The sequence below is a fragment of the Stenella coeruleoalba genome, assembly GCF_951394435.1.
Source record: "Stenella coeruleoalba genome assembly, chromosome: 8".
In the NCBI taxonomy this organism is placed as follows: Eukaryota; Metazoa; Chordata; class Mammalia; order Artiodactyla; family Delphinidae; genus Stenella; species Stenella coeruleoalba.
In genome coordinates, this window is record NC_137154.1 from 2,795,022 (window position 1) to 2,814,804 (window position 19,783).

A 19,783-nucleotide genomic window follows, 5' to 3' on the forward strand; every position below is an offset into this window, starting at 1 on the left:
CCCTACCAGATTCTGATTCAGTTACTGGGGGGCTGGTGTTGCTGCAACTTCCAGGGCAGCCCATGCCCCTGACCACTGCCCCGGGGCCTCCCGGTCCCTTCTCAGTGGATGTGTTGTATGGGTGCGGGGAAAAGTAACACGGATTAAATGAACACAGAGACACAGGGCATGCTTTTCTCTCACCTTCCCAGGCTGCTCTTATGCTCCACCTGGCCCACTCCTCCCTGAAACCCACCTACTTCCACCACCCTCACTCGCTCTCAGCCTGCGTTGACCATCATCTGTTAGCAACTCTCAAACAGGGCGATAGAACCCGGGCTCCTCCCGAATCCGGTTCCAGACCTGCCAGTTCTGGTGGAGGCTGCTGCCAATCTTTGGCTGTGACCTTGACCCGAGTTCCCGTGTCTGTACAGAGTGCCAGTGCAGCCCCTCAGGGAAGGGGTGGTCTCACTGCTTTGAGGATAAGATAGTTATATACATTCGAATGTGCAAAATAAATGAATAGTCGCAAAATCTTGCTTCCAGTGTGTTAAATGTGTCGGGTGTCTTTGAGATTCCAGTTGAATAAAAACCTCTTTTTTGCAAGAAAATCATACACACACACACACGCACACACACACACACACACACACATGAAATAAACCAGAGCTGTGGACTCTCTCCATTTTCAAGGTGATCTTCATATAGATGATTCTTGCAACTTTGACCTTGATAAAGTCAGCCTCGGCCATGGGTTTTTTGGTTTGTTTTTACTACCAAAAAGAAACTGACTTCTGTCCCAGGTCAGGTTTCATATTTTCTCTGTGTCTGGAAGGAACCAAGAGGAAAACCTAGCTGTCTGTTCCTCACAGATGTTAGGGGACCCATGAGACAGTTTAAGATTTTATGTTTTCTTGGAACCATTGCATGCTTGCCTGGAACACTTCGGCAGAACATGGAGTCTTTGTTGAAATTGCTTTTACCACCGTTATTTTCTTTTTCCCTTATTAATAGGTACCCAGCGGGGCCAATGAAACAAACACGTTCTAAGAGACATTGAACTTTATCGACTTGTGTTTGTAGAGCTTGGTATTTTCCCCGAGAGGTTAGTTATACTAGAAACGTCTGCCCGCGGGTGGTGAGTCACCTTCCCTCCCGTGTCCTGGCGCTGACTTTTCTTGGGGGAGGTGGTATCCAGACTGAGTTTTGGTCTTTCGGTGCCTCTCCTCGGAACCTCCCCGCCCCCTCATGATGATGGGGTTAGAGAAGCCTGTGTGAATTTCAGATGGACGTTGTTTTAGCCTGAGTATGCCCCGTGCGCTATTTAGGGAGTACTTAGGATAAAGCGTATCCGTTGTTTATCCAAAATGTAAATGTCCCCCGGTGCCCTCTGTGTCACCTGCGATCCCACCCACAGTTAATAATTAAGTGTTTTCCCAGGTGTTTGCTTTTCCCATGGATCAGGTGATCACGTTACCCAAACCCGTTATTAAGGTCAAGACCTTCTTGCTGGGACTTTGGGCCTGAACTCCTAGGACATCCCGGAAGGAAGCAGGTGCCGGTGCCGCCTTTTCCCTTTCAGACCCGTCCAGTGGGTGTTGGTGGCAGACACGTCCCTGTGTGACAATCACCCCTAAGCCGATGTGAGGGCCACGGTGGGGTCCTCGTGGCCAAATGATGTCTGTGGCCGGTGGGGAAGCTGGGGACGCAGGACCCCTTCCCCTTGGTGTTGTCAGTTCTGTTCCCAGAGTCGATTTGATTGTAGCCTGGCGCAAACATCCTCAAACCACCACCATCACCGCTTTCGCTTTTCTGGAAAGAAGACCCTGGGGTCAGGCACACCTTATTGTTTAGGCCTGCGTGTCCACGACGGGTCACCAGCATGGGGTCTGCAGCTGCAACGTCACCCTGGAAAAACAACGAATTTCCAACATTTGTACATTCCAAGCTTTTGCCTCTCATCTGACCTGTCTCAAAACCACCTGCGGATCTGGAAATGTGGGCTGTTCACAGTCCTGCCCAGAAGCAGTGGCTGGAGTTTAAAGGCGGCTGACGCCTGCAGACCCAGCATGTGGCTGGGCTCTGAGCTTCCGCCAGAACTTGGCACCTCCCCGAGGCCTGCTGCCCCCCACTCCTGCCCAGGTTCAGCGAGTGTCCCCTGTGCCCCAGATGATGGAGGGACAGTGAGGATGGATGGAAATGCTGCATTAGCAAGAGGATGAGACGGAAAGCACGTCCGAGGGCTTTAGAGAAAATGGACATGGTGGAAGTGAATGATCGGGGCACAATTACTTTTAAAAAATTTCAAGCCATGGTAGCTGTTTCTGGAAGCCGGACCTGGAATGCCCCTGAGGGAGGCACACCAGGGCCTGGCAGGGGTGGGCCGGGGCTGTGTCTGTTCTGACCTGGCTCTCCACGCGCCCGATTCTCGAAAGCTGGCACTGAGGCCCACACTGCCGGAAGCCGATGAGCTTTCTGGGGTCCCAGCTCATCCTGCATGGGAACCCTGCCCCAGAGACCCTCACCCTAACCCCAGCTACAACCCTAACCCTACCCCAACCCTAAACCCTACCCCAACCCTAACCTCTACCACAACCCTAACCCTACCCCAACCCTAAACCCTACCCCAACCCTAACCCTACCCCAGCCCTAAACCCTACCCCAACCCTAAACCCTACCCCAACCCTAACCCTACCCCAACCCTAAACCCTACCCCAACCCTAACCCTACACCAACCCTAAACCCTACCCCAACCCTAACCCTACCCCAACACTAAACCCTACCCCAACCCTAACACCTACCCCAACCCTAACCCTAACCCTAAACCTAACCTTACCCCAACCCTAACCCTAACCCAACCCTAAACCCTACCCCAACCCTAACACCTACCCCAACCCTAACCCTAACCCTAAACCCAACCCTAGCCCTACCCCAACCCTAAACCCAACCCTAGCCTTACCCCAACCCTAAACCCTACCCCAACCCCAACCCTAAACCCTACCCCAACCCCAACCCTAAACCCTACCCCAACCCTAACTCCTACCCCAACCCTAACACCTACCCCAACCCTAACCCCTACCCCAACCCTAACCCCTACCCAACCCTAAACCCTACCCCAACCCTAACCCCTACCCCAACCCTAACACCTACCCCAACCCTAACCTCTACCCCAACCCTAACCCCTACCCAACCCTAACCCCTACCCCAACCCTAAACCCTACCCCAACCCTAACCCTACCCCAACCCTAAACCCTACCCCAACCCTAACACCTACCCTAACCCTAACACCTACTCCAACCCTAACCTCTACCCCAACCCTAACCCCTACCCAACCCTAACACCTACCCCAACCCTAACCCTACCCCAACCCTAAACCCTACCCCAACCCTAAACCCTACCCCAACCCTAACACCTACCCCAACCCTAACCTCTACCCCAACCCTAACCCCTACCCAACCCTAACCCCTACCCCAACCCTAAACCCTACCCCAACCCTAACCCTACCCCAACCCTAAACCCTACCCCAACCCTAACACCTACCCTAACCCTAACACCTACTCCAACCCTAACCTCTACCCCAACCCTAACCCCTACCCAACCCTAACACCTACCCCAACCCTAACCCTACCCCAACCCTAAACCCTACCCCAACCCTAACCCTACCCCAGCCCTAACCCTACCCCAACCCTAAATCCTACACCAACCCTAACCCCTACCCCAACCCTAACCCCACCCCAACCCTAACCCTACCCCAACCCTAAATCCTACACCAACCCTAACCCTACCCCAACCCTAACCCTTACCACAACCCTAACCCTACCCCAACCCTAAACCCTACCCCAACCCTAACACCTACCCTAACCCTAACACCTACTCCAACCCTAACCTCTACCCCAACCCTAACCCCTACCCAACCCTAACACCTACCCCAACCCTAACCCTACCCCAACCCTAAACCCTACCCCAACCCTAACCCTACCCCAGCCCTAACCCTACCCCAACCCTAAATCCTACACCAACCCTAACCCCTACCCCAACCCTAACCCCACCCCAACCCTAACCCTACCCCAACCCTAAATCCTACACCAACCCTAACCCTACCCCAACCCTAACCCTTACCACAACCCTAACCCTACCCCAACCCTAAACCCTACCCCAACCCTAACACCTACCCTAACCCTAACACCTACTCCAACCCTAACCTCTACCCCAACCCTAACCCCTACCCAACCCTAACACCTACCCCAACCCTAACCCTACCCCAACCCTAAACCCTACCCCAACCCTAACCCTACCCCAGCCCTAACCCTACCCCAACCCTAACCCTACCCCAACACTAAACCCTACCCCACCAGCAGTCACCCCTGCCCCTGCTCGTGCCTGGCCTCCCACGGACCTGACCGTGGTCCCTCCTCATTTGATACGGATCCCCACCTGTGATGTGATGTCCCGTCCCATTATCCCTCTGCCTGTTTTCTGCTGGTCCCTGCTGGGTTCTGAAGCAGCACAGACACGGGGTCAGGAGGGGAAGAAGCAGCTCTTCCTGGGGCAGAAGCTACTCTGTACTAACTTCCACCCATCAGGACAGAAAGAAGCCACCGAAGCCCGGAGAGACCAGACCCGACACCTGCGCCCGTCCCATCCACCAGTGACGTGGCCCCTCACCCCCCAGGAGGAGGCGGGGCTCATCCCTCCTTGTCTCTCTGTGCTGATGCCTAGTGATTCACAGTTACAGGCACGGACTCGGCTCCAGGCGACCCGGAGCTCTCACTCATTGCATTCAGCTGGGGGGCGTCTAAAGATAATGTCGATATTGGGGCCTCACCCAGACCAATTGAATCAGACCTTCTGGCACCACTGGTTTTGTTTTTGTTTTTAAAGATCCCACGTAACTTCCCTGTGCAGCCAGGATGAAGAACCCCTCTTCTAGAGGATATGCTTCATAGAAACCTGGAAACCTAGTTGGAAATAATTATGTATACCCAACTGAATAATACACAATTTACATTTATATTACGTTATAATATATTATGATAATTACACACATATAAGTATATGTAATATAATAATATACAATTATTTCTATATTATAATTGTAACTGTATTACATAGTGTGTATGTAGCATGTAATTACGCCAGGCACTTACTTTTTTCCTGTATAAATGGTGAACGAGCGAATGCAGGAGTGAATGTGTTAGTAGAAGGTGCCGCCAGGCTGTCTGGGACGTTCCTGAGGTAGAACCGGGAGTATCCAGACCCTGCCCTTGGCCACAGCCCTCTCCACCCTCTCCACGTCTTGCACGTGTACGGTTGGGAAAACATGAAGCTGAAATGACAAAGGCATTTGGCGGTGAGCACAGGAATTCCCAGGTGCCCTGAAATTTTAATGCAGAACGACACGGGTGAATTCTGGAAATTTTAATTTAAGAAGTCAGATCTCCCTGGGTGATTTGGATGATCTGCTGTTTGAGATGTTTAGCTGGGGACCCCTCACGGGTGGTTTGAAGGCAGAAGACAGAGGAGAAGGCCAGCCTGGGGGATTGGGCGGATCGGTCGTCAGGTGCACAGACTCACGGCCCGTGGGCCGGGGAGAGAGCCGGGCAGGAGGGACATCTAGCAACATGGAGCCTCTTGGTTCCGGGAGGACCTGGGGGGGAGGGCGGGCTGGCCAGGGAGGTCGCCGCAGCTGGCTCCTGCCCCGAGCGCTGTGTGGCCACCCCCAGCAACGCCAGATTCTCCCGAGGGTCACGGTGAGCCAGAAATCTGTGTTTTCATGTGAAGCCTCTGGGTTAGGACACATTCTAAACCCTCTGCAGGCCAAACAGAACAGCATCTGGGGGCCACACTATCCCGGCCCCTTGCCCAAGGATGGTCCAGATCCTCGTGGCTGGAGGGAGCCCCTGACCTAGTCACGGTCTTGCCTTTCCCTGGGTGAGGGTGCGTTTCTAAAGTGCCTCCCGCACTTTGCCGGGCTTTGTGTGTCTGGTCAGTTGCTGCAAATGTCCAGGGACCTGGTGGACGAGCAGAGAAACACTTCCCGGGGTGTTTGCTGTCCTTCAACGCACTCTGGAAATAAACGGTGGGCGTCAGCCTTCCCAGACTGGACACTGAGTTGGCGGTGGCCGAGCTTTGTCCTGCCTGGGACTTTTCTGAGGCTCCCCCCAAAATGAAACAGTGCAGGGGCCATGCACCCCAGCACCTGAGGCAGACGGGCAGGTGACTGTGTTCCTCCCTCCCCCCTCCGCCCTCCCTCCTGCTTTTCTCCCTCCTTCCTCCCTCCTCCATCCTCTCCTTCTGCTGTGAAATATTTCCAACACTGAAAGGAAAGCACAGGGAATAACGTAGCAAACATCTGTGTCCCCAGGTTTGTCGAAGTTTGGCGTTCTGTCCTGTTGGCTGGAACCGAACGTTACAAGTGGCGTCACACGCCCTGTGAACCCCTTTCTGCCCCTCCCGACTTCAGGACTTTGTGTTTCCCATCGGTGCCTCTGCCCCGTCACTCACATCACACTCACAGTCAGTAGATGAGTCTGCATCTTTCCAGCCTTTGTGAACAAGGACACCGTGTCTGAATGGTCCTACAGACCGATTTCCTTTCTCAGGATTACATTTGGGGTCCTGTGTGTGTAGCTGGGGTTCAAGCCTGCTCACAGCTGTGCAGTCCGTGGGAGGAAGACAGCCTGTGAGCCGGGTCACCCAGGACACCCTGGTTTTGCAGGGAACAGTCTTGGACATCTTTCCTGTGCATGTGGCCTTGGCCTTTGACCTCCTTTACAGAGTCACGCAGAAGTGCAACTGCTGGTTTGGCGCGTTTGTTCCCCACCAGCACCCCCGGGTCGCACTGGCTTTTATCCGAACCTTTCTGGACCCCTGCCCATAGAGCTGGGGTGTGCCCGTGGGCTGCCTGCTCCCCAGTTCTGTCCTGCTAACAGCCGTGGTCCAAGGTGGCAGTTGGCCTCCTGACCCGGGTCCTTGATGGGAATCTTTGAACTTTCATTGCGCTTGATGGTAAGGAAGCTGCCCTCCCAGCCTCCACGGGCTCTTGGGGACTCCCGAGCCTCCCCGGTCAGCCTGCCCACGACTTTGGGTTCTGCTGCACTCCTGGGCCTGGAGATTATCTCATTTCTGAGCCTGGCCCTGCGGGCTGGGTCTGTTTTTACACGATACCTATCATTGCTGTGTTTGAAGCAGAGGGAGTTATTATAGCAGGAGCTCAGCACCCTTCTGACCTGAAGCCTGCATCTCTTCCCTTCCTGCTGCTCTGTCCTCCAGGAAAAACAAAGGGAGCCTTTTCTCTTACCTCGGAACGTTTCAAACTGCCCCACTGCCCCTTTGGTTAATCCCCGTAGGCTGTGGTCATGGCCACAGAGAGTTAGGGCTCCTTTTAAATGCTGGGTTTCCAAGCACCGGGGCAGACAGGGCTCACGGGGCCCCCACTGGGTCCTGGCGGCCTCCTGGCTCGAGCGCTGGACAACGGGTCACTCTGCCTGTGATCACGTCCACAAACGTGGGAGCCTGCCTCACTCAGATGCCCCCGGGTTCTTTCTTCAATTTCCCCCAAAGTTTGTTTTCCTTCTCCCCCTCCGTGTAGACACAAACAGCCATGCCGCGCAGCCCGACATCCAGCGAGGACGAGATGGCCCAGAGCTTCTCCGACTCTTCGGAGGAATCGGACTCAGACAGCTCCAAGGAAGAGACCATCTATGACACCATCCGGGCCACAGCGGAGAAGCCGGGCGGCGCCAGGACGGAGGAGAGCCAGGGCAACACACTGGTGCTGCGAATTGTCATCGAGGACCTGCAGCAGACGGTGAGCCTGCGTCCGGGTCAGCGACAGGCGTGACCTGAGCTCCAGATGCCTCTGGGCCCCTCTGCCCGGCCGGTCCCTGTGGCCCACGCGTTGGGCTCCTGCCCCCTCCCCGCCGAGCCCCCCGCCCCGCCTGCCCCCTCCTGGTGGTCCCGACCGCCTCCCGCTCCGTCCTCTTCGTGCACTGCCAGCAGCACCTGCTGCCTGCAGGGCCGGAGGCCAAGCCTCGGGGGCACAGAGACCAGCCTTGCAGCAGCAACGCGCACGGTGGGCGCCTTAGCAGGCGGGCTGCCAGCACTCAGGAGGGCCCTGCCTCTTCCCCTGCCGCTCTGTGCTCCCCACTTCCTGGGGTGTGCAAGCTGTGTCCGGTGTGCCCTTCCCCGCCCTGCCTGTTGGCCACGTCCTAGCTGTCCCTGGAGGCCCAGGCCCAATGCTGTTTGCAGTATCGCCCACGAGGAAGACCGTCGTTCTGGGGTGAACGTGCGTGAGGTACCTGGGGGTGCCGGAGAGGGGTCTTCCCGGCCGTGGTTCCATTTCAGTGGGGCCTCAGAAGATGGAGGAGGGTTTCCCTCGGGCGCGGGGATGGCAGGTGACAGGGACGCACGCGGAAGCCTGGAGGGGGGGCACCTGGCAGTGGGGTACAGTGTGGCGGGGGACCCATTGGGCTGGGCTGGGCTGGACTTGAACGCCCCGAGGACACTGTCCAGGGTCTGGCTACTGGGTACGGCGTCTGGGCCAGCGGGGAGGCTGAGGTGGGTCGGGGCACCCAGGAGGGCTTTCTGGAGGCCGGCAGATGGCAGACCCACAGTCAGGCTGAGTGGGCACCTCTGGCTGGGAATTCTTGTCTCTCGGATGTAGACGGCCTCTGGGGCGCTCTGGAAGGGGGGTCGGGTGTGCCACGTCCAGCCTTTGTACTTGAAGGCCCTGATGGGGAAGGGGCCGCGCTTGGGATCAGAGGGACTTGGCCGCGGGCGGTGGGGGGGGGCGGGAGGGGGGATGCTCACTGCGCCACCACCTGGCCATTTGGTGCAGGTACATCACGTGGCCTCTGACCCGGGACCTCATCTCCTGGTGCCCCGGGGGTCTAATGAGTAGGTTTGGTGCCTCGGGGGTGGGGTCTCTGCTCTCCCAGGAGACCTCTGCTCGTGGTCTCCCCCCGGCCCTTCTCTCTGGGGAGGGGCCCTACGTGGGCTGAGGGTGCTGTGCTGGTGACACCGGTCATCTAAGAGCGAGGCCAGACTGCCCTACCTTCTAGGGAGAGCTCAGGGCGACCTGAACCCCAGAATGAATCCAGCAATGTGGCTGTCCTGGCATTCAGCTCTTCCTTTTTTTTTTTTAAGATTTTTATTTTTTTTGAAGTGGACCATTTTTTTTTAAAGTCTTTATTGAATTTGTTACAATATTGCTTGTGTTCTGTGTTTCGGTTGTTTGGCCCAGAGGCATGTGGGATCCTAGCTCCCTGACCAGGGATCGAACCCACATCCCCCTGCAGTGGAAGGTCCCAACCACTGGACCGCCAGGGAAGTCCCAGCTCTTCTCTCTTCCATGTCATTTAACATCTCTTGTAAAAGTTAACAAGATTATTATAAAAACTTCGTCATATGGAAAAGCACAGATGCCAGTGCCAGAAGTGGTTGTCAGTAACATTTAATGAACATTTCAGACGTGTCTCTCTAAAGGGTTACAGGTAACGGGTGGCCGTGTACGGATAGAAATACGTGGGTAAGCCTCAAAGTACCACGCTGTTAATAAATCAACATCATTATGATGATTTCATTTGACTCTAAAAGGAGAAAAAGTCCGTGAAGGAAATGCTGAACTTTAGTTATTTTATTTTATTTTTTGCCATAAGGGAGACTGTTTCCAAATGAATCTGTAAACTTAAAAGAAACAATTACAAAACACTGGAAGGCTGAAATCTTTACTTGTCATTTTTGATTACAGCTTTTTGCCTCCTTTTTTATTGCTGTAAGACACTTAGTGTTCTCTCCTTGTATTGTTTGGGGTGGATTAAGCTGATAGCTGTGCTAAACAGACCTCCAGATCTCAGGCACTTGACCCATAGATGCTTTATTTCTCGGTCCACTGGGGATTGGCAGGAATGAAGAGGTGGCGGTGGCAGTTCTGATCCATGCAGCCATTCAGGGACTCAGGCTCCTCCAGCCAGGTAGTGGGGACACGCCCTGGCCTCTGGAGTTCTCTCCCGGGTCTCCTGTATCTGCTCAGAGGGTGAGGCAGGGAAAAGAGATAACCCATGGACCACGTCTCTCCTCCCACCTTCCCTCACGTCCTCCACAGGCTGCACCTGACCTCAAGCACCTGACCACAGAGGGGGCTGAGGAATGTAGTTTAGCTCTGAACCTGGGAAGGAAAAGGTCACAGCGTGTGGAGAACAGGCAGCTGTTTGCACGTGCACACACATGCACACACACGCACGTGTGCACGCGCGGCCTCTCCTCCCCACCCCCCGACTCCTGTTGGTGTCGAGCTCTCTGCACGTGGCCACTGTCCACCCAATGTAACGCGCATCCTGCTGCAGCTCTCAGAGCCCCGGCATCCCTCAGGCCCTCTTCCAGGGTCACTGCTCATTGCTGGGTGGACAGTGGCCTTCTCGTCACAGCTCTTCATTTCATTCCACCTCTTAAGTGGATGGAGTTGACTGTCCAGGGTTTTTTCAGGAAGAGGTCCTGGGGGCAGTGCTTCTGCAGTGAACGGCCCACTGGTCTCATCACTGGCGCTCGGGATGCTCTTTGACGTCTCCTTGATCCAGGGAGTCCTGGGCCGTCGTCCGCAGGTGACACACAGGTGAGGATCCTGCGAGCCTCTGGTTGCATCTTCATCTGCGGATCAGTATGCAGCCTTGTTGTAGGTGTGTTTCTGTGTGAAGAATGTTACTTCATACATAGAGCTGACTCGTTATTAACACCGAGCTCACGGCCAGCAGCCTGTAACTCACAGCTGGTTGCAGCTCAGCTGACACGTGATTTCTCCCCGAGGCACGTCGCAGCCTTTTCACCTACGGACACCAGACCCCACTTCAGCATTGTGCCCAGGGACCGCTTTAAACAGCAAAATCAGCAACAGAGAGCACAGAAATGCAAACACGGAGCACTGAATAGACTAGGATAAGGACACTTGTTTACAAGATCACAGCTGACACAGAAGGCAGCAGGTCCTCTGTTCAAACTCAGCTGGGAACGGGAACGTCTGTGCTGTGTCTGTAAGCGGTCACAGAGGTGCCACAAGAATTGATTTGAGGTTCCCAGTAAATTTCAGCAAGTAGGCAAGTTCCCAGATACGGAATCTGCAAATAACAAGCGTCAGCGATGTGCTTGAAACCGTCGGCTTGCGTGCGGTTTTCCTGTGGGATCTCTGAGTCAGTTCCCGCCCCTCGTTGCCCCAGATCTGCAGGGATGTTGTTCCGTGGTCCGCTTGCCCTGAACTCGCTTTGGACACGCCTTGTCGGGGACTTGGTGTTTTTCTTTACTGGATTCCTAAAGAATCAGTTTTAGTTACTAGACCAGGAAGTGTTTGGTGCTGGCCGTTCTGTTTCCTGGAAAAGCTTCTGATCTGCAGATGCTGCTTGTGCACTCTGCTTCGCAGATTTTTCCTTTTTTCTCCTCCCCTCTGGGGGAAGCGTTCTCTGTTTCAGAGACAAAATTCCTCTTTTTTTAAATTGAAGTATAGTCGATTTACAGTGTTGTGTTAGTGTCACGTGTACAGCAAAGTGATTCAGTTATACATATGCATATATATCTGTTCTTTTTCAAATTGTTTTCCATTATAGGTTATTACGAGATATTGAGCATAGTTCCCTGTGCTATACAGTAGGTTCTTGTTTATCTATTTTATATATAGTGATATGTATCTGTTAATGCCAAACTCCTAATTTATCCCTCCCCCCACTTTCCCCTTGGGTAACCATATGTTTGTTTTCTATGTCTGTGAGTCTCTTCCTGTTTTATAAATAAGTTCATTTGTGTCATATTTTAGATTCCACATATAAGCAATATATTTGTCTTTCTCTGTCTGACTTACTTCAATTAGTATGATAATCTCTAGGTCCATCCATGTGGCTGCAAATGACATTATTTCGTTCTCTTTTATGGCTGAGTAGTATTCCTGTGTGTGTGTGTGTGTACCAAATCTTCTTCTTTTTTTTTTTTTTTCTTGCGGTACGCGGGCCTCTCACTGTTGCGTCCTCTCCCGTTGCGGAGCACAGGCTCCGGACACGCAGGCTCAGCAGCCATGGCTCACGGGCCCAGCCGCTCCGCGGCACGTGGGATCTTCCCAGACCGGGGCACGAACCCGTGTCCCCTGCATCGGCAGGCGGACTCTCAACCACTGCGCCACCAGGGAAGCCACTCAAATCTTCTTTATCCATTCATCTGTCAATGGACACTTATGTTGCTTCCATGTCATGACTGTTGTAAATAGTGCTGCAATGAACGTTGGGATACATGTATCTTTTTGAATTATGGTTTTCTCAGGGTATATGCCCAGGAGTGGGATGGTAGGATCATCTGGTAGCTCTGTTTTCAGTTTTTTCAGGAACCTCCATGCTGTTCTCCAGAGTGGGGACACGGTTGCTCTCATATGGGCTCTTCCTTCTCTGGTTCTGTCCTCTTTTCTCTGATTGCTTTGATCACCTGGCGTTTTCCCTGTTTGTTCTTTCTTTACAGTATCTTCAGGTGCGTCCATTCTGTCCTGTGCCTTCTGATTTATCACCGTCCTGTTGTTTTGCCTTCCCATTTGTTTTCATAGCCCTGTGCTCGCTGTTTTGGAAGATTATTCTTTTGAGTTATTTGTTTGTAGAGTTGGTTTCACGGCTTCTTATTTTCCTCCTTAGCATGAAGTACTGAGATCTTTCTTCTTCCTAATCGGGGTATATTTTCATCCAGAACAGATGAACCAGGTGTCTGAGTTTTGCATGCCGTCCTTCTTCCTTTTCACCGTTTCTTTCCCCATAATGTCTCTGTTATTTCTTTACTGTTTCTCCTGACCTGTTCCTGTGGTTTTTCAGTGACTTGCTATTCTTTGTTGTGGTCACGAGAGTGAGTCAGGCTTGGGGGTCTGTCTCTTGGCTCTTTTAGACACAAAGGCCCAGGGGTGGGGAGTGTTGAGTCTTTTTAGGAGGTCCAAGCTCTTTCTTCGGAGATTTTTCTGGTGCAGGGAGCTGTCCCGTTCTCGTGCATGGACACCCCCAGCCCTCGGAGCACCCCCAGTGAGCAAGCAGCCCTTCCTGGGCGGGTCTCCTTTTGTCTCCCCAACCCTTGCCCAGTCAGAGGAGGGAAGAGAGAAGGGCCCCGTGTTCACGTCTGTCCAGGTTTGAGTATATTGATGCAAAATGTCTGGAGTTTTGTCCCTGCCAGTACCACTTCCGGGAATGAAGGTTGGGAGTTTTCCCCTGGAGGATTCAGTTTCTCTGGGGTGTACGAGAAGGATGTTTATGGCCTTAGTTGTGCCCATTTTCCACTTTGGGTGCTTTTGGGGGTGGCTTTCATTATTTGGGGTCACTGGGTTGGACCTGGCTTCACCTCTTCTCGGCCCCTGGGTGCTGCACTGCTCGTCCAAAGACCCTCCCTGGTAGGGACCTGGGTGACCCCCACCAGCCCGGCATGGACCTGTCCTCACGCTGCAGGGTTTAACCCTTTGAGCCCCTGAATTCTGTTACTGTTTATCGATGCTGGAGGGATTCGGGGGACTGGAGAAGCACTCCCCTCCAATTTCAGACCCCAGACGCAAATGGGAAGGTGGAGGAAGGGGCGATGATGTGTCCCTTCCCCACCCGTCGTCCCAGATAGGTTGCCTGTGTGCCCGGGGCTGGTACTAAAGGTCTCCGAGGCCGGGGCCCGGCCCCCCTGCAGGTGTGAAGTGAGCCTCGCAGGCTGGGCTCACGACCTCGGCTGTCCCTGCTCAAAGCCTATCTGTCTGGACAGTCCACCCCAGGGGGCACTTACCATCACAACAGGGAGAGAGGCCGTCTGCCAGCCTGGCTGCTGGGAGGCTCCGAGGGCAGCCAGGCCAGGGTGTGGGACGTCATCGAAGGTTGTCCCAGGCCAGCTGACGGTGAGTGGCCCGGAAGGTACTCTGTCCTCAGGCCACAGGCTTTGGGGACCTGTCGGGAGTTGCTGATGGAGAAACACCTGTTCTGCAGGCCCAGAATTACCAAAATTCTTCCCGAAAGGAAGATCCTCCCAGGGGTTTGGTCTCTACTCCCAGGAGCATAACTGTTTCCAGAACCTTCTGAGGACCACCTCTCTTCTCTTCACTTTGTCCAACACAAAGAAAGGTCCTGGAGCTTGAGACTAGCAGTCCCGCGGGTGTGAGCGCTCAGGACAGTGGCCGTTCTTCCCGCCGGAAGGCCCTTGCCAGGGTGAGTCGTGGAGCCGGGGGCTCGAGACGGGCCTGGACTCCTGCCCAGAGGATTCGTGGAGCTGCGAGGCAGGTTCATCAGCCCAGTGCCCGCTCACGGCTTCTCCAGAAGCTCACGTGGAGGTCCCTCTTCTGCCCCAGGTGGAAGAGGTTCCCTCTGTAACCGAAAGTGGGGTCCAGCCGCTCGCTGCTCTAAAGCCAATAAAGGGGCAAGGTTGGTGGAAAGGAAAGTTTGCTTTATTGCGGAGGCTGGCAACCTGGGTGGGACAGGGCAGGTGTCCACAGGCCAGCTACCCTCCCCGACAGTCAGTGGGCAAGAGCTTTTTTTTTTTTGCTGTTGCGGGTAGGAGTTTATTAATTAATTTATTTATTTTTGCTGTGTTGGGTCTTCGTTTCTGTGTGAGGGCTTTCTCTAGTTGTGGCAAGCGGGGGCCACTCTTCATCGTGGTGCGCGGGCCTCTCACTATCGCGACCTCTCTTGTTGCGGAGCACAGGCTCCAGACGCGCAGGCTCAGTAGTTGTGGCTCACGGGCCCAGTTGCTCCGCGGCATGTGGGATCTTCCCAGACCAGGGCTCGAACCCGTGTCCCCTGCATTGGTAGGCAGATTCTCAACCACTGCGCCACCAGGGAAGCCCCAAGAGCTTTTATAGATGGAGCAAGAAACAGCACAGTCAGCTCTGACGGTCGTCTTGACATTGGTCGTGCGGTGGTCTGATGAGCGTCGTCTTGACTGTTTTAAGGACAGTTAATGTTCAGTTCCAGGATGGGTTTGTTCCCATTTCCTTGAGATCAGTCCTCGGAATTGTGGCAGCTTATGTCACAGCTACAGTCTGGTCACCATGTAATTAAGTTCTTCCACCTGGTGGGTTTCCGTATCTAAAATAGCTCAAAGGACATGGCTCTAGCCCTTGAGGAGGAACTAAAGGTCCTTGACTTTGCTTAATGACTGAACTATTATTATTTGGGCTCCTTTGACTGTTTTCCTTTGTTTCTGCATTTTCTCACCTCTCTGATTAAACCTATTGTTTGGCTAACGTTTTTTTTTTTTTTCACAGACGAAAGGCAGGCAGAGGACATGGCGGGCGGGGGGGAAAGGCCATAGGGTCCTGCTCCGGTTCACCTCCCCAGGTGGGGTCTGGACCTGCTTCTCCTGAGTGATTGCTGTTTCTGCATCTCAGTGGGACTGGAGTGTTGAACCGTGGATGGAGAGTCTCTGGCAGTACTGATACTTCTTCCAGGAAGGCTCCCCGGGGGCCCCCGCACGCGCCGATGAGCAGAGTCCCGGGTGGGTGGGTGGGTATGCGGGCCACGTGGGGATGACAGGTGGCGTGGGCTCTGGAGTGTGGCAGGAGGGCCTTCCTTGTGCTCTGCTGGAGCATCGCAGAGGCACAAGGCGCTTACGGTGGGGTTGAGCTCTGGCAGCCGTCAGTAAACTTGGCCTTTTAAGCAAGATACACGAGGCAAAATCAATAGAAACTATATAGCTCTTGTGTGATTTCTATTTGGGAGCACAGCAAACGGGGAAGTGGGGACAGAGCTGGCACCAGGACCTTCACAGTCCCCTTCCCAAGCCTCCCCGAATGTCACGTCACAAGGACGGCGCAGAGGAAAACAGAAGCGGACGGGATCCCCCTGGGTGTGTACAGCATCCGCCCCCACGCCCACCTCCACCCAGGGGTTGGCACCAAGTGGCTGCAGGGAAGCTGTCGGTCCACGTGTCTGTCCCCACGACCCGTCTGAGCCAGTTAACGGAGGTGCAGGAGCCTGGCCCACCTGGCAGAGGCTTCTGGAAGATGCCTTTTTGCTTTAATCGATGCTTCCATTTATTAGGTAACTGTGTCTTCGAGTTTATTTCATTGAGGAAGGAGCATCTCAGCTGCTCTCCTGACCCCTCAGCCGCAATTTGTTTCTGTCCACCCGTTCCTCTCTCCCTCAAATTTCTCCCCGAGAGCAGCAGCCTGTAGCATCCCCGATCCCCACCGCATCCTTCATCCCCACTGCATCCCCGCCTTGCCTGCCTCCCCCGCCCTGACGCCCACACCAGCTGACCAGAGTGCCCCCCACCCCAGCCCGATCCATCACTTGCCTCCAGTTGGGCTGTCAGGGTTGCTCCACCCAAGTGGCCTTGGGTCCCCTGGCTCATCACTGAGAATCAAAGCAGAACTCCAAGAGCACAGAGGGCTCACTTCCTCCTCCTTCAGGGTTTTAAATCCTTATCCTGTTGCCGCAGACAACCGTCATATTTGCTTTTTATATCTGAGGCTTCCCTGGTTTTTGAATATGAGGAGGACTTTGCCTGTCCTATCCGTTTTTGAGCCCATCTCCTCCTCCAGTGGCTGAGAATCCAGCCCCGACGGCTGGCCTCTCACTCTGCAAAGACCGGGAGGTGGGCATGCATCGTGAGAGAAGGTTCTGGAAGGCCTGTGCAGGAGTGGCTCGTCACGTTGAGAAGCTCCGTCGGAGCACACGGCTGGGCGCGTGTTCAGTCCATCACTCTGGGCCCCTCGGGAGGTGAGAGTCTCCTTCTGGGAGTTAATTGCAGCCTCTGAATTCCACTCCCAGAAGGTTTGTCGTTGACTGCGAAGGACGCATCTTTCCAGAGGGAATGTGGTGGGTTGGGTGGACCCTCTGCCATGTTCTCTGGACATCCAGGCACTGGGCGAATGGAGGGCAGGAGGCTTGGGCCGAGGAAGCCCAGGTTGGCCGAGCCTGGCCCCTGCAGCCTGGCCCTCCCGGGCTCCCTCCTGCCTGGGTTTGTCTCACATTCAGACAGGATTCCTTCTCCTGGGATCCCTCCGCCACTCCCTCATCCCTCCACCTCTACTCATGTCTCACAGCAACCAAGCTCGGCAAGGCCTCCCTGACCCTCCGGCTGGCGGGAGGTCCTGTTACCACGTCTGTCCAACGCCATCCCAACCACGGCCACGCCTCCAGCTCGACCTCCCGTCTGGGGCCTGGACCTCGTCTCTCCCTTGACATCTCCTCTGAAAGCTCAGAGGCCCCTCGACTCACATGGTCCGGAGCAGATGCCATGACGCTTTGCTTCTTCCCTCTGACCCCACAGCTGGCCCCGCTGGTTTCCCTCTTTTGGCCAGTGGTTACATTAAAAACCCAGCTCTACTGAGGTGAGATGTACAAGCCGTGAAGCTCACGCATCTTAAGGGCCCCGTCCTATGGTTTTCAGTAAGTCTGCTGAGTTGCCTGGCCACCTCGGTCTGGACTCTTCCCATCACCACCTTGTGCCTGTTTGCATTTCCTCCTCGTCCCCACTTCTAGCCCTGACAGCCACTAACCGTGTTCTGTCTGCATGGAGCCCCCTCTTCTGCACCACCCACGTGAGCAGGTCACCTGCGGTGTGGCCTTCTTTGACCCAGCGTCATGGGAGGGAGGTTCGTCCCCGTCGTGGCATCTGTCTGTTTTTTCCTTTTTATCGCCGGGTAGTAGCCCATCGTGTGGCTGAATCCGTTCCCCGGTTGATGGGCAGTTGGGTTGTTCCCACTTTGGGCTGTGAACCTTCTCTGATTCTGTTGTCTGAGCCAGAACCCGGGAGTTATCCCGAGCATTCCATCGCCCCTCAACCAATCCGCTCCCAAGTCCTGCCCTTTGACCTTCTGAATCCCTTTGCACCCCTGTCACTCTCTCCCCACTCCAGCCCTGTCTCTGCCATCTTCCTCCTGGACCAGGGGAGCTGCAGACCCCTCTTTCCTCTCAGCAGTTTTCCGCACAGTGCTAAGAGCAGTTGTTTGTAATGCGAACCCGGTTGCCTCTTCGTTGTAGACCACCCCCCGTCCAGGAGTCTTACTGTTCTTAGAATAAGATCAAATGCACAAACTTATTTACAGAACAGATATAGAGTCACAGATGTAGAAAAGAAACTTATGGTTACCAAGGGGAAAGGGGGGTGGAGGGATAAATTGGGAGATTGGGATTAACGTATACACAATACTATATATAAAATAGATAATCAACAAGGACCTACTGTGTAGCACAGGGAACTCTACCCGATACTCTGTAGTAACCTATATGGGAAAAGAATCTAAAGTTTTTCTTTATTTTTGGCTGCGTTGGGTCTTTGTTGCTGCGCGCGGGCTTTCTCTAGTTGCGGCGAGCAGGGGCTGCTCTTCGTTGCGGTGCGCGGGCTTCTCATTGCGGTGGCTTCTCGTTGCGGAGCAGGGGCTCTAGGCACGCAAGCTTCAGTAGTTGCAGCAAGTGGGCTCATTAGCTGTGGCTTGCGGCTCTGGAGCACGGGAGTTGTGGCTCACGGGCTTAGTTGCTCCGCGGCATGTGGGATCCTCCCGGACCAGGGATCGAGCCGTGTTCCCTGCATTGGCAGGTGGATTCTTAACCACTGTGCCACCAGGGAAGTCCTGGGAAAAGAATCTAAAGAAGAGTGGGTATATGTATATGTATAAATGAATCACTTTGCTGTACACCTGAAACTAACACAACGTTGTAAATCAACTATATGCCAATAAAAATTAATTAAAAAAAGAGGATCAAATGCTAGACGTTTTATGAATTCATCTCCGCCCTCGCCTGCTGAGGTGACATCTGAGCTGAGCCCCAGGTGATGAGAGGTTGGCTTAAGGATCTTTGCCCAGAACATTCCGGGCAGAGGTCGCCCGAGCGGCATGCCTGAGCTGGGAATGAACTTGGTTGGCAAGTCAGAGCAGCGGGGAAGGCCGAGGCCGCCGGCTGGGCGGGTGCACAGGGCGGGGGGCGATGGGTAGGGGCCGAGGCGAGGGGGCGTGATTCCCCCTGAAGAACAGTGGGAGTTTTGGAGAGGTTTGGCACAGAGCCTGTGACCTCGTTTATAGTTGAAAGGGGACCCTGGCTTCTCTCGGGGGAGGAGGGAGGGGCGCAGAAGCAGGTAGGAGGCCCCTGCAGGAGTCCAGCGGGTAGGGGGTGTTGGAGGCTGGGGCCGGGGGTGGCGGGAGAAGGTGGAGACGGGGACAGGTTCCTGATGACAAGGTCGAGGTCATCAGAGCACATGTGGCCCTTGCAGGAGATTGTGCTCTGGCCAAGCAAAGGGTCCTTAAGGGTGACTTGTATCAACACCCTGCCTGCGTCTTTGCAGTTTCTCAGCACAGGAACAAATAAAGACTCCGTTTCTTTTAAAGATTGAGATGTAATTCACATACCATACACTTTGCCCATTGAAAGTGTACAATTCAGTGGATTTTTTTTAACATCTTTATTGGAATATAATTGCTTTACAATGGTGTGTTAGTTTCTGCTTTATAACAAAGTGAATGAGTTATACACATACATATGTCCCCACATCTCCTCCCTCTTGTGTCTCCCTCCCTCCCACCCTCCCTATCCCACCCCTCCAGGCGGTCACAAAGCACCGAGCTGATCTCCCTGTGCTATGCGGCTGCTTCCCACTCAGAGTGAAGTAAGTCAGAAAGAGAAAAACAAATACCGTAGGTAACACATATATATGGAATCTAAGAAAAAAAAAGTTCGGTGGATTTTAGTAAATTCACAGGTGAGGGTACCCACCACCCAGTCAATCTTGGAACATTTCATCATCCCAGAAGGAAACCCCGCACCTGTTAGCAGGCGTCCCCATACCCCTCCCCCAGTCCCTGGCGACCACTATCTGCTCTCTGTCTCGA

General features: G+C 54.2%; 1 protein-coding gene across 1 annotated transcript in view; it reads left to right on the forward strand.

Moving 5' to 3' along the window:
* The window catches only part of SHANK2 (SH3 and multiple ankyrin repeat domains 2), a 552,956-nt gene that overhangs the window by 79,492 nt on the left and 453,681 nt on the right, over positions 1-19,783 (forward strand). Inside the window, exon 3 of the mRNA XM_079928829.1 lies at positions 7,571-7,789. Coding sequence (XP_079784955.1) covers positions 7,583-7,789 — 207 coding nt within the window. The 5' untranslated portion in view covers positions 7,571-7,582. The remainder of the gene's footprint in view (positions 1-7,570; positions 7,790-19,783) is intronic.